Source organism: Myotis nattereri (assembly GCF_964212035.1).
Source record: "Myotis nattereri genome assembly, chromosome: 8".
NCBI classification, from domain to species: Eukaryota; Metazoa; Chordata; class Mammalia; order Chiroptera; family Vespertilionidae; genus Myotis; species Myotis nattereri.
Genome location: NC_138083.1, coordinates 48,884,616 through 48,905,365, shown reverse-complemented (window position 1 = coordinate 48,905,365; position 20,750 = coordinate 48,884,616). Strand labels below are relative to the sequence as shown.

At 39.8% G+C, this 20,750-nt stretch overlaps 1 protein-coding gene across 1 annotated transcript in view; it reads left to right on the top strand.

The window, feature by feature from the left end:
• Positions 1-20,373, top strand: part of TMX3 (thioredoxin related transmembrane protein 3) — a 36,506-nt gene extending 16,133 nt beyond the window's left edge. The window contains exons 7-16 of the mRNA XM_081097626.1: positions 3,694-3,793; positions 4,772-4,849; positions 7,270-7,336; positions 8,532-8,630; positions 9,557-9,614; positions 9,805-9,858; positions 10,645-10,701; positions 14,667-14,796; positions 16,322-16,390; positions 17,870-20,373. Of these exons, the coding sequence (XP_080953752.1) occupies positions 3,694-3,793; positions 4,772-4,849; positions 7,270-7,336; positions 8,532-8,630; positions 9,557-9,614; positions 9,805-9,858; positions 10,645-10,701; positions 14,667-14,796; positions 16,322-16,390; positions 17,870-18,130 (973 nt within the window). The 3' untranslated portion in view covers positions 18,131-20,373. The remainder of the gene's footprint in view (positions 1-3,693; positions 3,794-4,771; positions 4,850-7,269; positions 7,337-8,531; positions 8,631-9,556; positions 9,615-9,804; positions 9,859-10,644; positions 10,702-14,666; positions 14,797-16,321; positions 16,391-17,869) is intronic.
• The last annotated feature ends 377 nt before the right edge of the window (positions 20,374-20,750 follow it).

Sequence of the window (20,750 nt, the reverse complement as noted above, 5' to 3'; positions counted from 1 at the left end):
TTTATTGTTACCTGATTTTAAAGTTTCACAAGAAACCTCACAATATTATTGTTCTGAATAGACTTGGGCTTTTAATCCCTAGGTTGTGATGATGGAAAGTGCTTTGTAGATACAGCTGAAATACTTTCCCTGATCTATCAAACACTGCTTTATGCCAACTCTAAGGTATTACTATACATTTTGCCTAGAATGTGACATAATTGAAACCTATGTGCTTCCATAAGCATTTCCTGTTGGTTTGAAAGCAGTGACTTTATGTTTTAATCTACATTTTGCTCTGGGATATAAAGAAAGTTGTTGTTTATAATTATTAAAATGATTATGTGCAACTTTTTGAAGAGAACATTCATCAAGATCAGGGGTCCTCAAACTTTTTAAACAGGAGGCCAGTTCACTGTCCCTCAGACCGTTGGAGGGCCGGACTATAGTTAAAAAAAAAAAACTATGAACAAATTCCTATGCACACTGCACATATCTTATTTTGAAGTAAAATAAACAAAACGGGAACAAATACAATATTTGTATTTGCATGTGGCCCGCAGGCTGTAGTTTGAGGACCCCTGATCAAGGTAGTTTAACCTATATTGACTTTAAAAGTATAGGCACTTTCTTATGAGTTTGACAGGATATATTATTTTGATAGCTTTAAAGTAAATTGAAATACTGGGATGGATTTGTTGGGTGGCATGATACTCTCTGTTTTAAATTATTTGAGGAAAGGCAAAGAATTAGGAATGATCTTTATATAGGACTAGAGGCCTGGTACACGAAATTCGTGCACTGGAGGGTGGGGGTTCCCTCAGCCCAGCCTGCCCCTCTCACAGTCCGGGAGCCCTCAGTGGATGTCCTACTGATGGCCCTGTCTGCTGGGGCCTGCCCCCAGCTGCACCACGTAGGCTCGAAGCAGTTGCCGTGTGTGTGTGTGTGTGTGTGTGTGTGTGTGTGTGTCCACTGGGAGTCTGCCCCCAGCCACATTGGAGGCTCAGAGCAGGCACTGTGTGTGTCTGCTGGGGGCCTGCCCCCAGCCACACCATGGAGGCTTAGAGCAGGAGCCCCTCTGTGTTGATTTCTCAGGCTTCTGGACTCCACTGCATGTTGTACTCTCCCTTGAGCTATGGCCAGGATGGAGGTGCTGCTTGCAAGCCAGGCTCTCCTGCTCCCGGATCCCCATGGCAACCAGGGAGCAGGCCCAGCTGGGGGCTGACCGCAGGCTGGGCTTTCCTGCTCCTGGATCAGGCCCAGCTTGGGGCTGCCCACAGGCCAGGCTTTCCTGCTCCTGGATCAGGCCCAGCTGGGGCCTGCCCTCAGTCTGGGCTTTCCTGCTCCCAGATCAGGTGCAGCTTGGGGCTGCCCGCAGGCCAGGTTTTCCTGCTCCCTGATCAGGCGCAGCGGGGGGCTGCCTACAGGTCACACTTTTCTACTTACCGATGCCCGGATCACCACAGCGACCCAGGGCCCAGCGGCACTTTCCTGCTCTCCAATAGTCATAGGGTCCCGGCTGGGGGCGGGGCTTAGCAGTGCAGGGCTTAGGCGGCACGGGGGTCCGGCTGGGGGCTCAAGTAGCACATAGGGGTCCCGGCTGGGGGTGGGGCTTATGCCCCGCTGCCCAGGGCTGCACATGGGGCCCGGATGGCAGCTCACGCTGTCCAGCCCTGCCTGTAGTATAGGATAGAGGCCTGGTGCATGGGTGGGGGCTGGCTGGTTTGCCCTGAAGGGTGTCCCGGATCAGGGTGGGGGTCCCGCTTGGGTGCCTGGCCAGCCTGGATGACAAGCTGATGGCTCTTTTTAGGCTGCCCTCACCCCCTTTAGTGTGGGGGTCCCCACTGGGGTGCCTGGCCAGTCAGGATGAGGGGCTGAAGGCCGTTTTCAGGCTGGCGGGTGACTGAAGCTCCCAGCCTCTCCTTTTTTTCTTTTTTTTTAATTCTGGGTTTTGTTTACTTTCTATGGCTGTCACTAGAGCTGAGAGCTGGCTTTAGCTCTGAAGCCAGCTGCAGCTTGAGGCCTTGGCTGCTGAAAGCAGATATCTGGGCTTTGTTTAGCTTCTATAATTGAAACTCTGTTGCCATCACTGCCACTCTAAGTTCTGAGCCCGCTGCCGGCTGAAAGCAGCTATCTGGAGCTTGTTTAGCTTCTATAATTGCAACTTTGTTGCATCCAGAGCTCAGAGCTCGGCTGCCACAGGCCGGGAACCTTGGCTTCCTCCATCACTGGAGCAAGCAAGCCTCCTGTTCGCTTCAGCTGCCTGGCTGCCGCCTGCCATCTTGGTTGGCAGTTAATTTGCATATCCTGCTGATTAGCCAATGGGAAGCATTTGGGGGTATGGTCAATTTGCATGTTTCTCTTAGATAGGATAGTTTGCAAAGCTTATTAATATAATTTTCACTGTATTTTTACATTGATTACACATTTAATTGTCTATTTGCTTTGTGAATAAGTAAATTTTACAATAACTTTATATTATATGAGGAGATTGCTAGTAGGTTGTACTTTATTCCCTCATGATTTACTTAGTCTTTATGCTTTAGCAATATTTAATGTTTTAGTTTAAGCTTAAGAAGGGCTCTCCTGATGTAACCAGGGGTGACTCTGTTGCAAATGAAATTTCAAGAATCGGTTCTGGAGTTACATCAGTTACCAGTTAATTACTCAAGTAAAAATAGGAGCTAGAGTAGAGTGATGCAATGCAGCTAAAGAATTGTACGTTTTGAAAATGTGTTTGCCTTTGGAAAATGTGTTTTGTTCTTTTTGCAAATTTTGTGAAGTAAAAAATCTGATAATATAGGGCACATTTAAAAGAAGACTCTTTTAGTTTTTTAATAATATTTTATACGTGGTATGTTTTGCAATAACCTTTGATGTAATCTCTTAGTCTTGTTGGGTTTGACATATGCTTATATAATAAAATCTTTGCCGGTTTGGCTCAGTGGATAGAGCATCGGCCTGCGGACTGAGAGGTCCCAGGTTCGATCCGGTCAAGGGCATGTACCTTGGTTGCGGGCACATCCCCAGCAGGTGTGCAGGAGGTAGCTGATCAATGTTTCTCTCTCATTGATGTTTCTAACTCTCTATCCCCCTCCCTTCCTCTCTGTAAAAAATCAATAAAATATATATAAATAAATAAATAAATAAATAAATAAATAAATAAAATAAAATCTTTGTTCCATTTGGTTTTCTCTTTATGAGTTTCTTATGTACTATTTATGACTACTATTTTCCATTTTATTCTTCCTAAAAAGAATAGCATACTTATGAAAACTTTTAGATTTTAACCTCTGTAGGGCATTTTAAAATGATATAGCAATTAAATGAACAGTGTAAGATATAAATATTCTTAATAGAGTATCAGAAACTCCTGGGATAGTGTTTCACATATGCTTGTGTGAATGATCTTTTAGAAAAAAAAAAATACTCTTATGTGGATTGTTTGTTGAATATTGGCTAAGATGGTACTCTATTTGAAACTTAATATTTAAACTGGTAGATTAAATTGTGGGTGCTATATTTTTATTATATGGATATAATAGTGGTCATGGGCTATAGTTTTATTAGATTAATGTGTATTGGGTGATACACTTAAAATGCAGTTAATATAGCACTTAAACATTATAAATTTAGATCATATAGGTAGGATTGATTTGTTCTGTCTTTTGTTCAAATGCAAGTTCATTTTTTGTTTTTGTTGTTTTCAAACAGAGCACTAATTCGGCCACTTCCAAGTCAACAAATGTTTGAACATGTGCAGAAAAGACATCGTGTATTTTTTGTTTATGTAGGTGGAGAGTCAACTTTGAAGGTATCAGATGACTTTATTTTTTAATCCAAAAGTTTACCAAAGACTCAAACTTACTTCACTTTTGTTGGACATACTTTAGCTCAATCTAAGTATTTTTATAATAAAAATATTTTCTTATATATCCTCTATAGTGTTTGCCTTCATGAAACAAAAGTAAATAAAAAGTGGGCAGATGTTGCCTGCCTTGGAATTTCTTTTGTTATTGACCTGGTTAAAATTTTTAGCGTTTTGAACCTTTGAGAGTAAAAAGTGCACTTTAAATGTAAATTTGTTAAAGGCAACAGATCATTATCTTAAATTATTTTATATGTGTATATGTGCGTGTATGCACACACACCCTTCCTATACTCATCAAATTAAATTAATAAATATGAATTGAGCTTATGTTGTACTTAAACTATTTGGAAGACTTTGAAAGCTCTTAATTACAATGGTCTTTCGCCATACAAACAGCTTATTTTATTTGCTTATAGTCTACTAGAGGCCCGGCGCACAAAATTCGTGCACGGGTAGGGTCCCTAGGCCTGGCCTGCAATCAGGGCCAATCTTCCCCGGCTGCTGGCAGCCAACAACCCCCTGCCACCGCCGGTCACCCTCTGTGTGTGGGGTGACCAGCGGGGCAATTGGGGCCCTGCTCTCACCTGCCTTGGCCTGGCACGTCCGCTGCAACCCACTCCCAGTTCCCCGTTCCCCATCCGGTGATCAGAGCCTGCCAGCCGGGGGTAGGGAGCTGGGGGCAGCTCCTGCATTGAGCGTCCGCCCCCTGGTGGTCAGTGCACATCATAGGACTGGTTGTTCCACTGTCTGGTCGATTTGCATATTACGCTTTTATCTATAGATCTTTTCACATAAAAGGACTTAAGATAGCAGATTGTGGTATACTAGTTAGTGAATGATACAGCTTGCTCTGATTGTTAATGAAGAATTAATTTGGTCTTAATATTTTAAAGTCACCCTTTTTTGTTTGTATTTTCACAGGAGAAATACATAGATGCTGCTTCAGAATTAATTGTATATACATACTTCTTTTCTGCTTCAGAAGAAGTGGTTCCTGAGGTAATATTTAAAATTAGACTTTAATAACTTAATTTTAATCTTTAACTTATTACTTGATTTTATCTGTGAGATTTATTAACTGTGATTTGTGTGGAAACAGTAAACATGTTCAATTGGTACCAGATTGCTTATTGTTAACAAGCAAATATCACTAGATTGATAGCATTTACAGATTTTATTTACATTAATTTTTTTTCTTTAAAATAATAGCAGCTGTGAGAGGTGATATTCATACCCTTAATTGTTATTCATACCCTTAATTGTTCTTTAAGTAGTGGATTTACTTATGTATATCTGTAGAATAAATGACTACTTCTTAGCCTCTAATCTTGTGCCAAGCACTGTTTAAGTTCTGGATTGATGATGAGCCAATGCCTCAGACCCTGATAAGATGGAGCTCACATTCTCCTGGTGGAGGAAGTGGACTTCATGTTAGCATTGCAGGTGATCTCCTCTGTTGGTCTTCAGACTGAGGTAGTGATCCTTAGTTAACAGATCTATAAATAGGATATCATGATCACTATACTAATAAAAGGGTAATATGCTAATTAGACTGGTCGACTGGACATCTTTCAGACATCTGACTTTCTTCCAGACAAAGCCATGGTGGCAGGGGCCGAGGCAGAGGTGGTTAGGGACGATCAGGCAGGCAGAGGAGCAAGCAGTTAGAGGCGATCAGGCCGCCATGGGGGAGCAAGCAGTTAGGGGCACTATCATGCCGATGCAGGGAGCAAGCAGTTAGGGGGCGATCAGGCCAGCAGGGGAGGGCAGTTAGGGGGTGATCAGACAGGCAGGGGAGCAGTTAGGGTGCAGTCAGGCAGGCAGGCAGAGGCAGTTAGGAGCAATCAGGCAGGCAGGCAGAGGTGGTTAGAGGTGATCAGGCAGCCAGGCAGGTGAGCGGTTAGGAGCCAGCAGTCCTGGATTGTGAGAGGGATGTCTGACTGGGATCGGGCCTAAACCGGCAGTTGGGCATCCCCTGAGGGGTCCCAGATTGGAGAGGGTGCAGGCCAGGCTGAGGGATACCGTTCCCCCTCCCGCCCACCCCCACCCCCCACCTGTGCATGACTTTCATGCACCAGGCCTCTAGTAAAAATAAGGGAGCAGTGCATTTATGGGGAGCAGAGGTGGGATGACTGCTCTAGATTCCTTGATCAAGAAATATCAATCTGAGAAGAAATAGTTGAACTGGGACTTAGATAATACGAAGGAGCCATGTAGAGATCTGTGGCCAGAGGAAACCAGAAGCAGGGAACAGATACTACAGGTGCCCACAATGAGAACCCGCCTGGCATATTTGGGAACAGAGTAGTAAGCCAGTGTGGTCTTAATGCAATGAGAAAGGAAATAGCAGGTAGGTGGAGGCCTGTGGAGGCCTTGCAGGTCATGGCCAATCATGTGATCAGTTGAAGTTGGTGAAGGACTTGGTCTTACGTTCATTTTAAGAACATTACTCTATGCCAAGCGCAGAATGAATTGGATAGTGATGATAGTAGGTCCCAAGATCAGTTGAACTCTTGAAGTAATATAGGAAGTTTGGGCTTGGAGGTTAGTTAGTAAGAGAATCAGGGAGAAGTGAAAGAATTGTTGTGCTTGGGAAATAGAATTTTTTGTGCTTGCTGATCTGGAGGGCAAAGGAAGAATTAAGAATGACTTTAGGTTTTTGGTTTGAACAGCTGGGTAGATGGTGGTGTTTTCATGAGCTTTGGGGCTATAGCCGAAGGAAAAGGTTGGGGAATGGTGTGGGGGTGGGGAGGGCATGAACAAGAGTTTTGAATTGTTTATTTTAATTTGATTCAGCATATTAGATATCCAAGTACAAGCATCAGATACACAGTTGGGTTTGGGATCTAGAGTTAAGTCTGTATAAATAAACTCCTTAAACATTGGATGCAAAGTTTTAAGGAAGTAAGAGATCCCAGGACCTAATGACAGCAAAGGAAAATGACAAGAAATAGCCAGTGCATAGGAAAACAAGTTGAGTGAGGAAGCCAAGAGAAAAACTGTAACGTTCAGTGTGTAAGATTCCCAGGTAAAGCAATGTAATCATCGCATAGCCCTGGGGTGGTGGGGAGGGACTGGAACCTGCCTGTGCTGACTAATGCCTTAGGCCCTGCTCTTTGGCCGCTTCACAGTGCCTCTCCTTTACTTCCTACATCTTTAGGTCTGTTGTCCACTCTAAGCGTATTCCATTGTTTCCACTAGAGCAACCAGGGCACTATGCCTGGTGATGGGTATATAAAGAGATCAAACCCAGTCCTTGAATGAACTTGGGATTCACTGTGCCCTTTTTAAATAATTGTAACAATTTGTCATTGTTAGGTGTTTTTTTCTCCTTTCCTGGCATCCTTTAATAATCTTGAAATCATAGCTACAAATTGAAAAATTTTAACTAAGATTGTTTACACATCTGATCTTTGCAGTACGTGACTCTGAAGGAGATGCCTGCCGTGCTTGTTTTCAAAGATGAAACTTACTTTGTTTACGATGGTAAGTTCCAAAGCTTTAGCTTACATAAAACATTTTAACATTAAAATTGTGTCTCTCTTACAGTATTTGGGTGTTGATGAAAGATTTTGTAAATGTAACTGCTTCTTACAGCTCCCATAATCTACCCAGTTAGTTGAATGACTGACTGACACATTTTTCTTACCCTTCAACTTACTGTTCTTTCCTTCTGGGTTGTGGTATTGAATGTTTCTTTTATTTTTATTTTTTGGTGAGGTCATTTGCCTTTTTCAGAAGTGAACCCTGTGCAGTTTCTATATATTTCTTTAAATTTTCAAAATTAATTTTTTAAAAAGATATATTTTAGACCAGGGGTGGGCAAACTTTTTGACTCGAGGGCCACAATGGGTTCTTAAACTGGACCGGAGGGCCGGAACAAAAGCATGGATGGAGTGTTTGTGTGAACTAATATAAATTCAAAGTAAACATTACATAAAAGGGTATGTTTTTTTTGTTTGTTTTTTTTTTTTAGTTTTATTCATTTCAAATGGGCCAGATCCGGCCTGCGGGCCATAGTTTGCCCACAGCTGTTTTAGACACACAAAAAAATGAAGAAATATAACGTCCTCAATAGTGGTGACGTCTGTATGTTCTTGCCTACCACCACCTCTTCCTGCTCGACAGAAGCAGCCACTACTCAGCATTGCTTCCTTGAAGCAAATACTCAGCTTGGTTTTAAAATATTTTTATTATGTTAAATATACACAATAGTAAGCAGAATGCTAAATAATAAATCCCTACATACATACCCATCACCCAGATGAAACAGGGACCAAGCTCTTACCCACATTTGCTTCACCAAGTTTTCTCTTCAACAAAAGTTGAAGTGTTTGAAAGCAGAATCCTGGGGGTGTTTAATTATTGTGTGCTTTATTCCGCATCTCTTAAAAATGTGGCCTTTTTTTGGTTTAGGTAACCACATGCTGGTATAGCACTTAACAAAGTTAACAGTCATTTCCAGATGCTGCTCTGAGGTATGCAGCAAACTCACAGTGAAGCATTGCTCTGTGTATCAGACCTTTACTGCATCTGTGTGTTTAGAATATACCTCTATAAATGGAATTTATGAATTGAAGATTATGATCCTGGCATTTTATACATATTGCTGGAGTAGAATATTGTAAACATCATAAAAACATATCTACACTATAATTATCAAATTTCTTTTGTTTTTAAGAGTATGAAGATGGTGACTTGTCATCTTGGATCAACAGGGAGAGGTTTCAGAATTATCTGACTATGGACGGCTTCCTCTTGTATGAACTTGGAGATACAGGTAGAAATATACATATAGCTCTCTCTTACTGCACAGAATTTCTCCTTGATTGATCTGAGAAAATTAATTTTAAGCTCTATTTTAAAATATGTTTTTGTTTATTTATTTTTAGAGAGAGAGGGAGAGAGAGAGATAGAAACATCAATGAAAGAGAAACAATGATCAGCTGCCTCCTGCCCCCTATGGGGGATTGAGAAATGGTTGATTTAATAGCACATGTATATACCTACTTTGAGCCAGAAACTGTCCCAATATTTTGGTGCATGTAATCTCATTCAACTCTCCCAGTAACTTTGAAATTTATACTAGTTTCTAAAGTAAGGTGAAGTTACTGAGGTAAATCATACAGCTAGTAAGTGCTTCACCATTGTTCGCCAAGGCAGAGAACATGATAGACACTGAGGGTCATGCTGCCTTCCTAGAGAATATCAGAGATGAATGGGGTTTATATTCTGTGCAGGATTAAATAACTTTGCTTCAATTTTATTCTGTGTATTATTACTGGAAAGTAGTGACTCGTGGTACCGAAGGGAATAGCAATGTAAAAATTATTCTCCTTATACACCGTTCTTTTAGAGCTACAGTAATTAATAGTAAGTTTTGTTTATCGACTTATTTCTTATGGTTTTTGTTATTGAAAGACTTCTTATTTTAATCATTTTGTGGGTTGTATGAAAAATACAATTTGTGTATGTAAACTGTTAAATATTTACTGTTGTTTAATTATGAGGATGGGAGCTGGGAGGGAACTTAACATTTGGAGTCCACTAACTCACTGATTGACTCTACTGAGTGTAACGTGTGAGATAACTGGAAGTTAATTCTAGAAGCAATGTTTACTAATTCCCCATTCACAGCTGCAATAATAATTGAAAAGTTTGCATAATGAGGGTTATTGAATTTAGATATGTTTTTCTTAATTTCAGGAAAGCTTGTAGCTATTGCAATTATTGATGAGAAAAATACATCAATTGAACATACCAGGTAAAGTGCCTTGAAATCGTTTTAAGCTTTCAGTGTCACCTAACTCAGACTTTACATGGCTTCAGATAAACTTAATATAGAGTATCTTTTCCTGCAGTTTTAGATCAAGTGGCAGATGAGATGTTATAATGGAGTAATTATATATTTCAAGTGAAAAATGAAATATATTCATTTGTTTGTTGTTCTACAGATTGAAGTCAATTATTCAGGAAGTTGCTAGAGATTACAGAGATCAGTTCCACAGGTAGGTGCTTGCACTCAGGACAACTCCTCTATTTTTGTTTAACTGTGTTTTGTACAATTAACCAAAAAGGCTAGTATTTCATACTTACCCAGATGAATCAAGGAGCTGAGTGATTGCATTTCTGTATGAATTGTCTGGACTTGAAGTTTGTTGATATGTCCCCTCAACAAATTTGCAACATACCTGTTTCTTGATAGGATTTGGGATAAGTTTGCAGTAAGAAGATGTACGTAGGCTCATACATTTGAGATAAAGTTAAATGAGCAATCTCGAGTCAGATAGACAAATGATGCTTATAACAGGACCTCAAAGAATAACGGAATATTAAAATAAGTGATATTTTTGCAGTGTGCTAAATCATTCTATTTGTTGCTGGCATGAGATAGTCAATATAAATTTGTTATATTAGTTAGTTGCTATTCCCTTTTATTGCATCTTCTAATGAGGTATCAGTGATATATACTTATAAATGAGCCATCTTTTGAGTAATCCTCTTGTTGGGTGTGTAACTTTTCTTAAACCTGTTGTATAGTTTGAAAGACTTATATTGCCTTGAATTTAAATATATACAAAGTAGAAATGTCTTAGAATGTGTTTGATTTTACTTATGTGTGTTCATATCTCAGAAGTCTGTAGAATTCACACTCTTCTACATTTATTATATGTAACTTACACGTTAAGCATTTATTTACATGCTTACCAAGTTCCATTCTTTTTTTGTACTAAATATTGCTTCCTCTCTCTCTCTCTCTCTCTCTCTCATTTTTGGTTATTGTTGTTGGTTAGGGATTTTCAATTTGGACATATGGATGGGAATGACTATATAAATACCTTGCTGATGGAGTAAGTACTAAATGATTTCCCTATCAGTTCTGTCTATTTTTAAATTTCTGTTTTTTAGAGACAGACAGAAGATCTAATATAATGCACACAATCTCTCAATAAATACTTTACATTTTTAAGTCTACATTTAAAACTTTTATATTTTTCTATACTAAAAAATGTCTTTCAGTTCAGTGTTAATAATTTATAGTTTTGAAAAGAAGCATCATTCAAAAACATATAAAATTTATATTTTCATTTAATACACACCTTACCTTAAGTTCAATTTCAGTAAACAATTTAACTTAAGAATTAATTTTTAACATTCAAGAATGAATTACTATCCAAAAGAATTTATTTTAACAGACTAAAATAGTTTTATAGGGAAAATGTGCAAGTTTAAAATAACTTTATCAATTATATTATGATGTAAAAATCTGAAATGTTACTTCATAAAGTTATTAGGAACATTTGCCATACTTATTTTGAATTAATATGTTTCAAATAAGAACCTACTCAATTCAGTGGACATTTAGTGAGTAGTTACAGTATATCATATACTGTGTTTGGCACTACTGATACAAAAAAATGAGAAAATTAGTGTCCCTATCTTCAGATGCTTGTAGAAACCTAAAATGTCTTCAGATGACCTTGTAGAAGTCTTTAAGAAATTGCTTTGCTATACTATCTCCTAAAGGGTAATGCTGTATCATAGAAATGCATTTTGAGTAGGATATTTACTATATATATAGTAGGGACTTTGATACAACCATTTCTAATAATGGCCTTCGAGGTAAGCCAACACATTGATTCAGTTTAATAGCGTTTGTAAGAGGTCAAAGCAGTTTGGGTCCAATAAATAACTGCTTGCCCAAGATAATATTCAGAATATGTAGAGATGGAGAGACATACTACCTTCATGAGAATTATTTCTAATACAAGTTGTGAGATAGTAGAATTTTTGAGCTATAGTTGTGGTGAAAGAACAACAATAATCTCTACCACCAACCCCTTAGAGTTTGGGGTGGTTGATTTCTCTCTTATTCATACTATGCTGCTTTTGGTGGTGTTTTTTTTGTTTGTTTGTTTTGGTTTTTAAGGAGAGAAGTTATATAGTGGTGGTATATAATATAATTGAAAGTCCATGTTGAGCACTTACCTGTGACCAAGGCTGAACTGAGTGGTCAGTCAGTAAGGTATAAATACTGTAATTATCTCCATTTTATATAGGTGAGGAAATTCAAATTTCTTAGAAGAAACTCAAAGGTGTTAAATAATATGCCAAAGGATGCATCAAATAAGTTAGAAATCCAGTTCTCAAATTCACACCCCTCTTGCTCCAAAGCTCTTCACTACTATAACATTAACATTGACACATAAATCAGTGGAACTTTTAACATAAGGCAAATACATATTATATAAAACAAGAGGCCCAGTGCATGAAATTCCTGCACTGGTAGGGTCCCTAGCGGCTGCTGGCCAGGACTTCCCTTCCTTCCCCTGGTTGCCTGCCGCAGCCACCATCACCAGCCTGGGCTTCCCTCCCTTCCCCCGGCTGGCCCCCCCCGTGGTTGAACTCCAAGACAAACTCCCAGTTGAGGGGACAATTTGCCTACTACGCTTTTATTACATAGCAACATTGATTATATTTTTTTTCTCAAAATAAATATGATACTATCAAATCTTGGGTCTATTAAATTATTTTGTATTGAGTTTTGTGAGTATATAGTTTAAAGGAAATAAAATGAGATGTTATCTTGCAGTATTACTCATATGGAGTTTAATTACACAGTCAGTTAACCATTGCCTAATAACAATGCTGGGAAATAAACCACCTTGAAACCCAATGGCTTACAGTAGGAATCATGTATTCTCTCTCCCTGGTCTGGGCTTGGCTGACTGGCTGGGCACAGACAGATGTGGCTTCAGGTCTGCTCCACATGTCTTTAATGCCCTTGACCTTGGAAGGATATTTCCTTGGGAATACCCTTCTCATTGCAGTCACAAAACACAAGAAAGCAAACCCAGCAATGCAGACACGTGTCCAGCCTCTGCTTTGTCAAGTGTGTTACCTACCTGTTGACCTAGTCATGGCCCTGCCTCAGTGTCAGGGGTCAGATGAGCATGTTTCGCCTTACCTCAATGGACAAAGGGTGTGGCATAGGGAGGTATATAGAATTATGAGCAACAAAGTAATCTTCTAGACTTAGTTACTATTTGCAATAATTAGTGGTAAATTCATTTTCTCCTTTTGCATAACACTTTTATATAGACATACAGATAACTGTAAGCTAATGTGTAAGTAACATACAAAATTACAAGTCTTTTAATATATATATATACTAGAGGCCCAGTGCACGAAATTCGTGCAAAGGGTAGGCCTTCCTTCTCCCAACTGCCCTCTGGGATCCGGAACCCGGGTCTTGGACTTCTCTCCAGCATCCAGGACCTGGCTTCCCTTGCAGCCCCAGCTTCGTCCAGAAGGTCATCCATTCTAATTGGCATATTGCACTTATCATTAAAGATAAATATATACATATATATGATATATACATACACACACACACACACACACACTCTAGAGGCCTGGTGCACAAAATTCGTGCACTGGAGAGGTGTCCCTCAGCCCAGCCTGCACCCTCTCCAATCTAGGATCCCTCTCACAATCTGGGATTGCTGGCTCCCAACCACTCTCCTGCCTGCCTGCCTGATCACCCCCTAACCACTCCTTTGCCAACCTGATCGGTGCCTAACTGCTCCCCTGCCAGACCAATTTCCTCCAACTGCCTCTCCTGCCAGCCTGGTCCCTCCCCTGCAGGGCTGGTCGCCCCCAATTGCCCTCCCCTGCAGGCCCGGTCACCCCTAACTGCCCTCTCTCCCCTGCAGGCCTGGTCGCCTCCAACTGCCCTCCCCTGCTGGCCTGGTCACCCCCAACTGTTCTCTCCTGCTGGCCTGGTTGCCCCTAACTGTCCTCCCCCACTAGCCTGATTGCTCACAACTGCCCTCCCCTGCGGGCCATCTTGTGGTGACCATCTTGTGACCACATGGGGGGCGCCATCCCATGCCCACTGCACAGAGGTCCTCCGCAGCTGGGTGGAATGCTTGCCTTGTCACCGTTATTAAAGCTTTTATTAGACATATCCTATCTAATAAAAGCTTTAATATGCAAATTGACTGTCACTTCATCACAAAGATGGCGGAGCCCATAGCCACAAGATGGTGGCGTCCAGTCCTCTCAGCCCTGCCAGAGTCCCCCAGTCCTGGGGGGTGAGGCCGCTGAGAGCAGACAGCGTGAGCAGCCTGGCCATGGTGACGAGGCAAGTGTTCCACCCGGCCGCAGAGGGCCTCTGGCCAGGCTGGGTGTGGAACGCTTGCGTTGTTGCAGGCCAGGCTGAGGGGACACCCCCCCAACCCCCACCTCAGTGCACAAATTCCATGCACTGGGCCTCTGGTATATATATAGTAGAGAAACATTTAAAGCAAAATTCAAAGTAATCGAGAGTTTGACAGAACCACAATCATGGTGAAACAACTTATTCACTAGGGTTTTCAAAATATAAGGCAGAAAAAATACACTGGACACATACATTATGCATAACAAAACTTACAATATGGATGGATAGCCAAACATAAACTACACTTTAGTTGTATGTGATTAACAGAGATGGTATTTAACTATATCTGTAGCAAGGAGTAATACTACCCAGAAATTGATACTTTGTACATAATTTTTCTCCTTAAGTTTAATTATGAAAACTCAGCTGTTTTATATTATATGTAGCATGTTCTTCATGTAATCTTAATATAGCTAGTTTTCAGAATTGATGCAAAATTTGAAATTTCATGTAGTCAAAAGGAGGCAAAGCTGTTAATACGGCTCCTTCTTTTTGTATTATAGTTACTTATATATAATATAAGCAAATATCAGAACGTTTGTTATCTGTGTGTTTATGTGGATATTGATTTCTTTGTTTTTCTATTTCCAGTGAATTGACTGTCCCAACTGTAGTTGTACTGAATACTTCAAACCAACAATACTTTTTACTAGATAGAGAGATCAAGAATACTGAAGACATGGTCCAGTTCATTAATAGCATTTTGGATGGCACAGTAGAAGTAAGTTGTTCACTTCTGTTTCAAAGGATGATGACAGGAGATGGAGGAGAAAACAGTTCTTCTCTGATTCTGAAAGGGACTGTCAGTGGCAACTGGGGAGAGGGGAGGCCTCCCCTCTGTACCCTGCTTCTTTCACATTGTGGCAGATTCTTCGTGTCACGACACTGCTGAGGGGTGGAAATGTCCTATAAGGGTGATTTGGGGGCGTTTTTGGTGATTGGGAGGTGCTTCTGGCTTTAGAGTCAGGGTGTAGGGATGCTTTCATGTGCAGTGCACAGAGCTGTGCCAATAGTGAACTGTCCTTGTTCTTAGAACCTTCCTGGAGTCCAGAGGACGATTGGTTAAGTTATTTGGAATGGTTTTCCTAGAAAACCTGTTAATAAGACCAGTTTCTTAAGAGATAAGGAAATATATTGAGAATTAGAGCCACAGTGGAGATTTCCACATCCTATAAAATATTTCTCAGAAATAATGAACAAGAAGTCTTAACTTTTTCATTTTCTATAAATCTTACTGGAGTGTTTTTTGGACTGTTGCAGCCCATGGTAGAGGGTCATGAAACCACATCAGCAGATTAAATTAGAAAGAAATGAGTCTTCTATGCTTCCATGAAGTTTAGTTATCTTGTTTCAACTTTACACAAACTTTATATGAAAGTTGGCTCACAGAGTAGCAAGTATTTCTGCTTTAGAAATAACAGTAGGGATTTTATATTTCTGAAGGTAACACCTGTTGGAATATAACTCACCTGTGTGTGTAAGAGAGCCCTTCTATTAATGGGTTAGTGAAACCCAACTCAGACTGTTAACAAAGAGGTCTCACTGGCTCACCTGGCAGAGAAAGTCAAGGGATGGGGCAGACTTCAGGGGTGACGGGATGCCATGAATGTGATTGATTTCCATCAGGAATTTTTCTGTAAAAGCCTTTTGGCACTCTTTTCTTTATTTTTATTTTTTTAAAATATGTTTTTATTGATATCAGAGAGAGGGAAGGAGAGGGAAAGAGAGAGAGAGAAACATCAATGATGAGAGAGAATCATTGATTGGCTGCCTCCTGCACACTCCCTATTGGGGATTGAGCCCATAACCCTGGCATGTGCCCTGACTGGGAATCGAACCTTCACCTGCTGGTTCATGAGTCTACTATGCTCAACCACTGAGCCACACTGGCCAGGTGGCACTCTATTTTTTGAGCTTCATCTTCAGGGAAACTCTGTATACAGTAGCAAAGACCCCAGCAGCATCTAGAGTTGAATAGTGTCAGCTAAATTCAGAAATGGGGCAGGCCTGTCCTCAGGGGGGATGTGACCAGGGAGGATGGATTCACAGAGTCAGTGTCTACACAGGAAGCAGGGGAAGGTAGGCCAGGGAAACAGGGCATGCTTACACCTGGCCCTTCAGGTGCTTCATGCTATCCATCCTCAACCCTTGCCCTCAACCCTGGACTGGCATTTGTAAGATTACCTAACAGAAAATTGAAGTAATAGTACTTAATGGTATAATTGTCTTTTTCTGTTAAATTTAAGGCCCAAGGAGGTGATAGCATTTTGCAGAGATTGAAAAGAATGGTATTTGATGCTAAATCTACTGTTGTGGTAAGTTGTGACAGTTTGCTTAATTTTGTTGATAATAGACAGTATATAGGTATATAAGTTTTTTATGTCTAACTAAGGTAAAATCTGGAATTTGAAAGGATTAGGTAAAAATATTTTCATTTGCTAGGGAAGAACAAGTCTGTGTTTATATTAAGAATTTATGTTCATTGGTGGAAATTGTTTCTCTGGTCTCCATCTCTTTGTGTTTGGTGAGTAACTGCCATTCAGAACCAGTGAGCGTGACAGCAGTGTTTTCCAGTCTTTCCTCCCCGTTTCTGTAAGTTCTTGGATCTGAACCCTTCTTGCTTAGAGCTCTCAGAAAACATCTTACTACCCAGCTTTGGCTCAACCAGCTTGTGAGTAGAGGCCTTCCTGAATCTGGTGGAGCCTTACATTTGGCTCTAGTTGCCTGTCTGGATCTACTCCCTGCATGTTTTCATTCATTCTGGCCAATACAGCTGACCTTCTCTTGGTGAGAGATAAGTTCTAATAGTTTTACTCCATGCATTCTTCAGTTTACCAGTAGTGACCTTCTTTACCTTCCTATTGACACCAATGTGGATTGGCCCTCAGCACCTTATGTCCAGCCGCTGCTCTGACGTCCACTTGGTTTTCTCATTTCCTCTTGCCATCTCCAGCCTTTTCTTACACCACTGCACAACTGATAGCACGAGAATAGTCCGTCTTGATCACTTTCCTTCCCCTCTCAGTGATGCACATCCAAGTCCTCTTTGCATCTCCGGTGCTGTCTTCCTGCTCTTTGCTGCGTCAACTTCCCTGCTGTGTCATGCTGGTGCTTACACCTTACCATGCCCAGCCGCATTCTCACTCTTGCTTACATTTCTGCCTCAAAACACCTTAATTTTATGAAGCTTTCTTCTGTTTCCTCAATCCACAGTGCCCTTGCACTCCTCTGAATTTGTCTACATGGTTCTAAAGAGTTAGTCACTCAGAATGTACTGTAGTTGAAAACCTAACCAGGGAAATTGCTTTTACTTTTTTGGGAGCTGAGGAGACAGCAGATAAATTTACAGAAATTACTAAGTGAATGTGGCCTTACTACTAACTAGATAAGTACGAGTATTAAAAATGTCATGTGAAAGCAATGTGTTACACCGTCTTTATGGTAAATAGCCTTCCCAGTGAGCCGAGTTCTGGAGCCAGGAACACCAGCTGCCAAGCACACAGGAGCCATCACACAGACCTTTGTGGTTCATATGAGAAAAAGAAATGGCATAAGAAACGGCATAAAGCATTTGGTGCATTTTCTACTGCCCGGAGCTGATTACACTCACACACACACGAGATAAAATTTCTATCTTTTACAGTATCTTTAATATGGTAGTTACTGCAGAAACATTGACATTGAGCAGGTTGGACAGCAGCAAGAGAACAAAACCTGTAGTGGTTTTTCATTCATTCGTGCTGTTTATGTATGAATGCACTTGAGGGGACTGAGCTGTAATTCTCTCTCCACAGTCCATATTCAAGAGCTCTCCGATCATGGGCTGCTTCCTCTTCGGCCTGCCTCTGGGTGTCATCAGCATCATGTGCTATGGCATCTACACAGCCGACACAGACGGAGGCTACATAGAAGAGCGGTATGAAGTGTCCAAAAGCGAAACTGAAAGCCAGGAAGCCACGGAGGAGAGCAGAGAACTTCAGGAGCCAAGGAGCGGACAGTCTCTAGTGCCTGCCAGGCAAGAGCCCAAGGATGTATTAGAGAAGAAGACAGATTGAGACTCTGCTATGATGTCAAATTACTATTAAAGAGTCTATTTATTGAATTTAGACATTTAATCATGGTCTTTACAGAAGAGAACAAGTTATTTGTATTTTGCTAATATCAACTGCATGGATTACAGTAGTCCTTAAAAATGGGGAGATGTTGGGAACAAAGAGAGGAAATATGTATCTAAAAAAATATTCCATGGAAGTTTACCTTGTACATGTTAAAACAGATCAGTTCTTTGTGCAAGTTTCTCTGTCTGAATATTCGGTGACAGAATTAAGATTCCTGGGCTGAATATTTAAGTGCGTCAGTCAGGTAGGAGATAGTGTTTGATAGAGAAAAATAGGATTCCACCTCCTACCATCATTCTCTTATATTTTGAATACAGTTTATATGGACATAAGTCTTTAAAATGTAGGGACTTTAAGGGGAACCAATAACTTTTTCCATGGATCATACTAAGATTACGAAATTTTAAAAATTTGGTTTTATATGGCATAGCAATTTTATTTTGTTATTTTTAAAGGAGAGAAAAGTTACTTTTTAACTTTATACTTAGTTGTGTTACAAAAATTTCACATTGGCCTAAATAGTGGCAAAAAATAGTCTATGTTTGATATTTGTAACAGAAACAGATTTTCTTGGAGCAGTGATTATTAACCATGCCTGCGAAGCTGTTGGCAGGCATCTCAGCAGTCACTGTGGGAAAGGAAGGTGTCTGTGGCTCCTGCCCTGCATTAGCCAGACAGCCTGCTTTATTTCTCTGCTTTCTATATGGAGATTTCTAAAAATTTCCTTAGATTAAAAGCACCTGCTTCTTTTAAAAAGTAATATATGTCATATTTTATGTTTATAGCATTGTAACTTTTTGGTAACTTATCTGTGTATGTGTGTGTGTATACATGTGCGCACACACATATATACATATCATATTTATTGGCATACATCTGTTATGTAATACTATGGGCATGTCTATGTTCATAACGGGTAATGAGTGACATAATCAGCCTGTCAACAAAATCATGCTCAGTGATTTAAGAGGTCGACCAGTTATCTTCTCCATCCTCTCAATTCTGTCAGCCCTCTCAGCCTGTCGTCTTCTCTCTATAATAAGATGTAGGAAATCTCTATCTGACGGAATGCATAAAAATTGGTGTTTTTAGGTAATAGCTTGATATGTTTATTGTAGATTAGTTTATCTTTGAGGTCTTGATTGTAGCTAAGTTTAGAATTTTTGTTAGATGGCTTTTTTTCCTTGAGTAATTGGGTTATCCAATATAAAGATTTTTATCAAATGTTTTAAAATGTTCATTCACTTTAAAACTGTAATTTGTGGTCCTGACACTGGAGTTGTGCAGGGTTTTGATCCCCAAGGGCAGTCTTTGGTGATTTCTAATGCCCCACTGATCACAACTAAACTGAAGCTGTGTCTTAAGTACTGAGGAGTTACTAGTAATTGTTTTATTATACCTATGTACTTTATTAGTATGTAATAATTACTAATTCTTAATGTTTGGCACCCTGTTAGTATTTTATAGTAAGGAATCACATATGCAGTCCCAAGGAATTTCAGGAAATATTAGAATGAAGTGTTCTTAAATGGAATTTAGAGATAAATGCTATTAATTTGACCAGTAGATTCCTCTCCAAAGAGTAATGAAGGATTCTTTTGGAAGATAAATATTAATGTTCCTAGGGGTCAGGCTTGTTTTGCAACAGTGAAAAGCCAACATAAATACAGATGCCTCACTTGAATCTCAGCCTAGTAAGGAAGTTAGCTATTGCCCAAGAAGCAGGAAATGATAGAATATGTTATTTCTTTTTGCTTTGTGTTTATCACTATCAGATGTCCATCATTTGCACGTTTTTTGTCTTTTCTCAAGTATCAAATGAAAGACCTCAAGAGGAAAAAAAAATTAAAGAAAGAGTAAAGCTCAGTATGTATCAACAAACAAAAGTCTAGCGATTTTTGTCTTTAGTCTCTGTTACCTTTTTCACAACTCTATACTGTTTGTTGTCCCGTATTCTGTTTGTGTTTCAAAGTGTGTCTATTGGGAAAACAAAATATGTAGATGGTTTGTAAGTGAATAATTTGACTTCCTTTTTTGTACTAGTATTTTGCTTTTTACATGTCTCTAGGATATTGTCAACTCTTTGCAAAACAAATTTAAATTTTGCTCACTGGTATGCTTTTCCCTTCAATGTGATGTTAGAGCTTATTAGAAATGCTTTTTTTTTTTTTCATTTCCAGAAAAGAAAAAAGAAAAAAAAAAAACACTTCAAAATAAAGGTAGATTTCTTAAGGAATCTTGTAGAACAGATCCTAATTCTATAATGAATCTTCCTATGATTACATAGAAAGAAAGAGTGAGGATTGCTTTCAGTCTGTGGGCCTTGTTACAGTAGTAAAGTTCATTTCTAACTTCCAAAATGCAAAGTTCTAGATGTTTGCTGTTGCTGAATCTGGTGTCCAGACAGTTGTCAAAGATAATTCAGAGAGTGTGCATGTTTTTAATCAAGCCATGCATCCCATGTGCTTGCAATTCTTTTAGTTTTACTATGTACTTTAATATTTCTCTAATATTGCTGCTTCTGAAACTTCTTTGACATGGATTAGATCTAGAATTT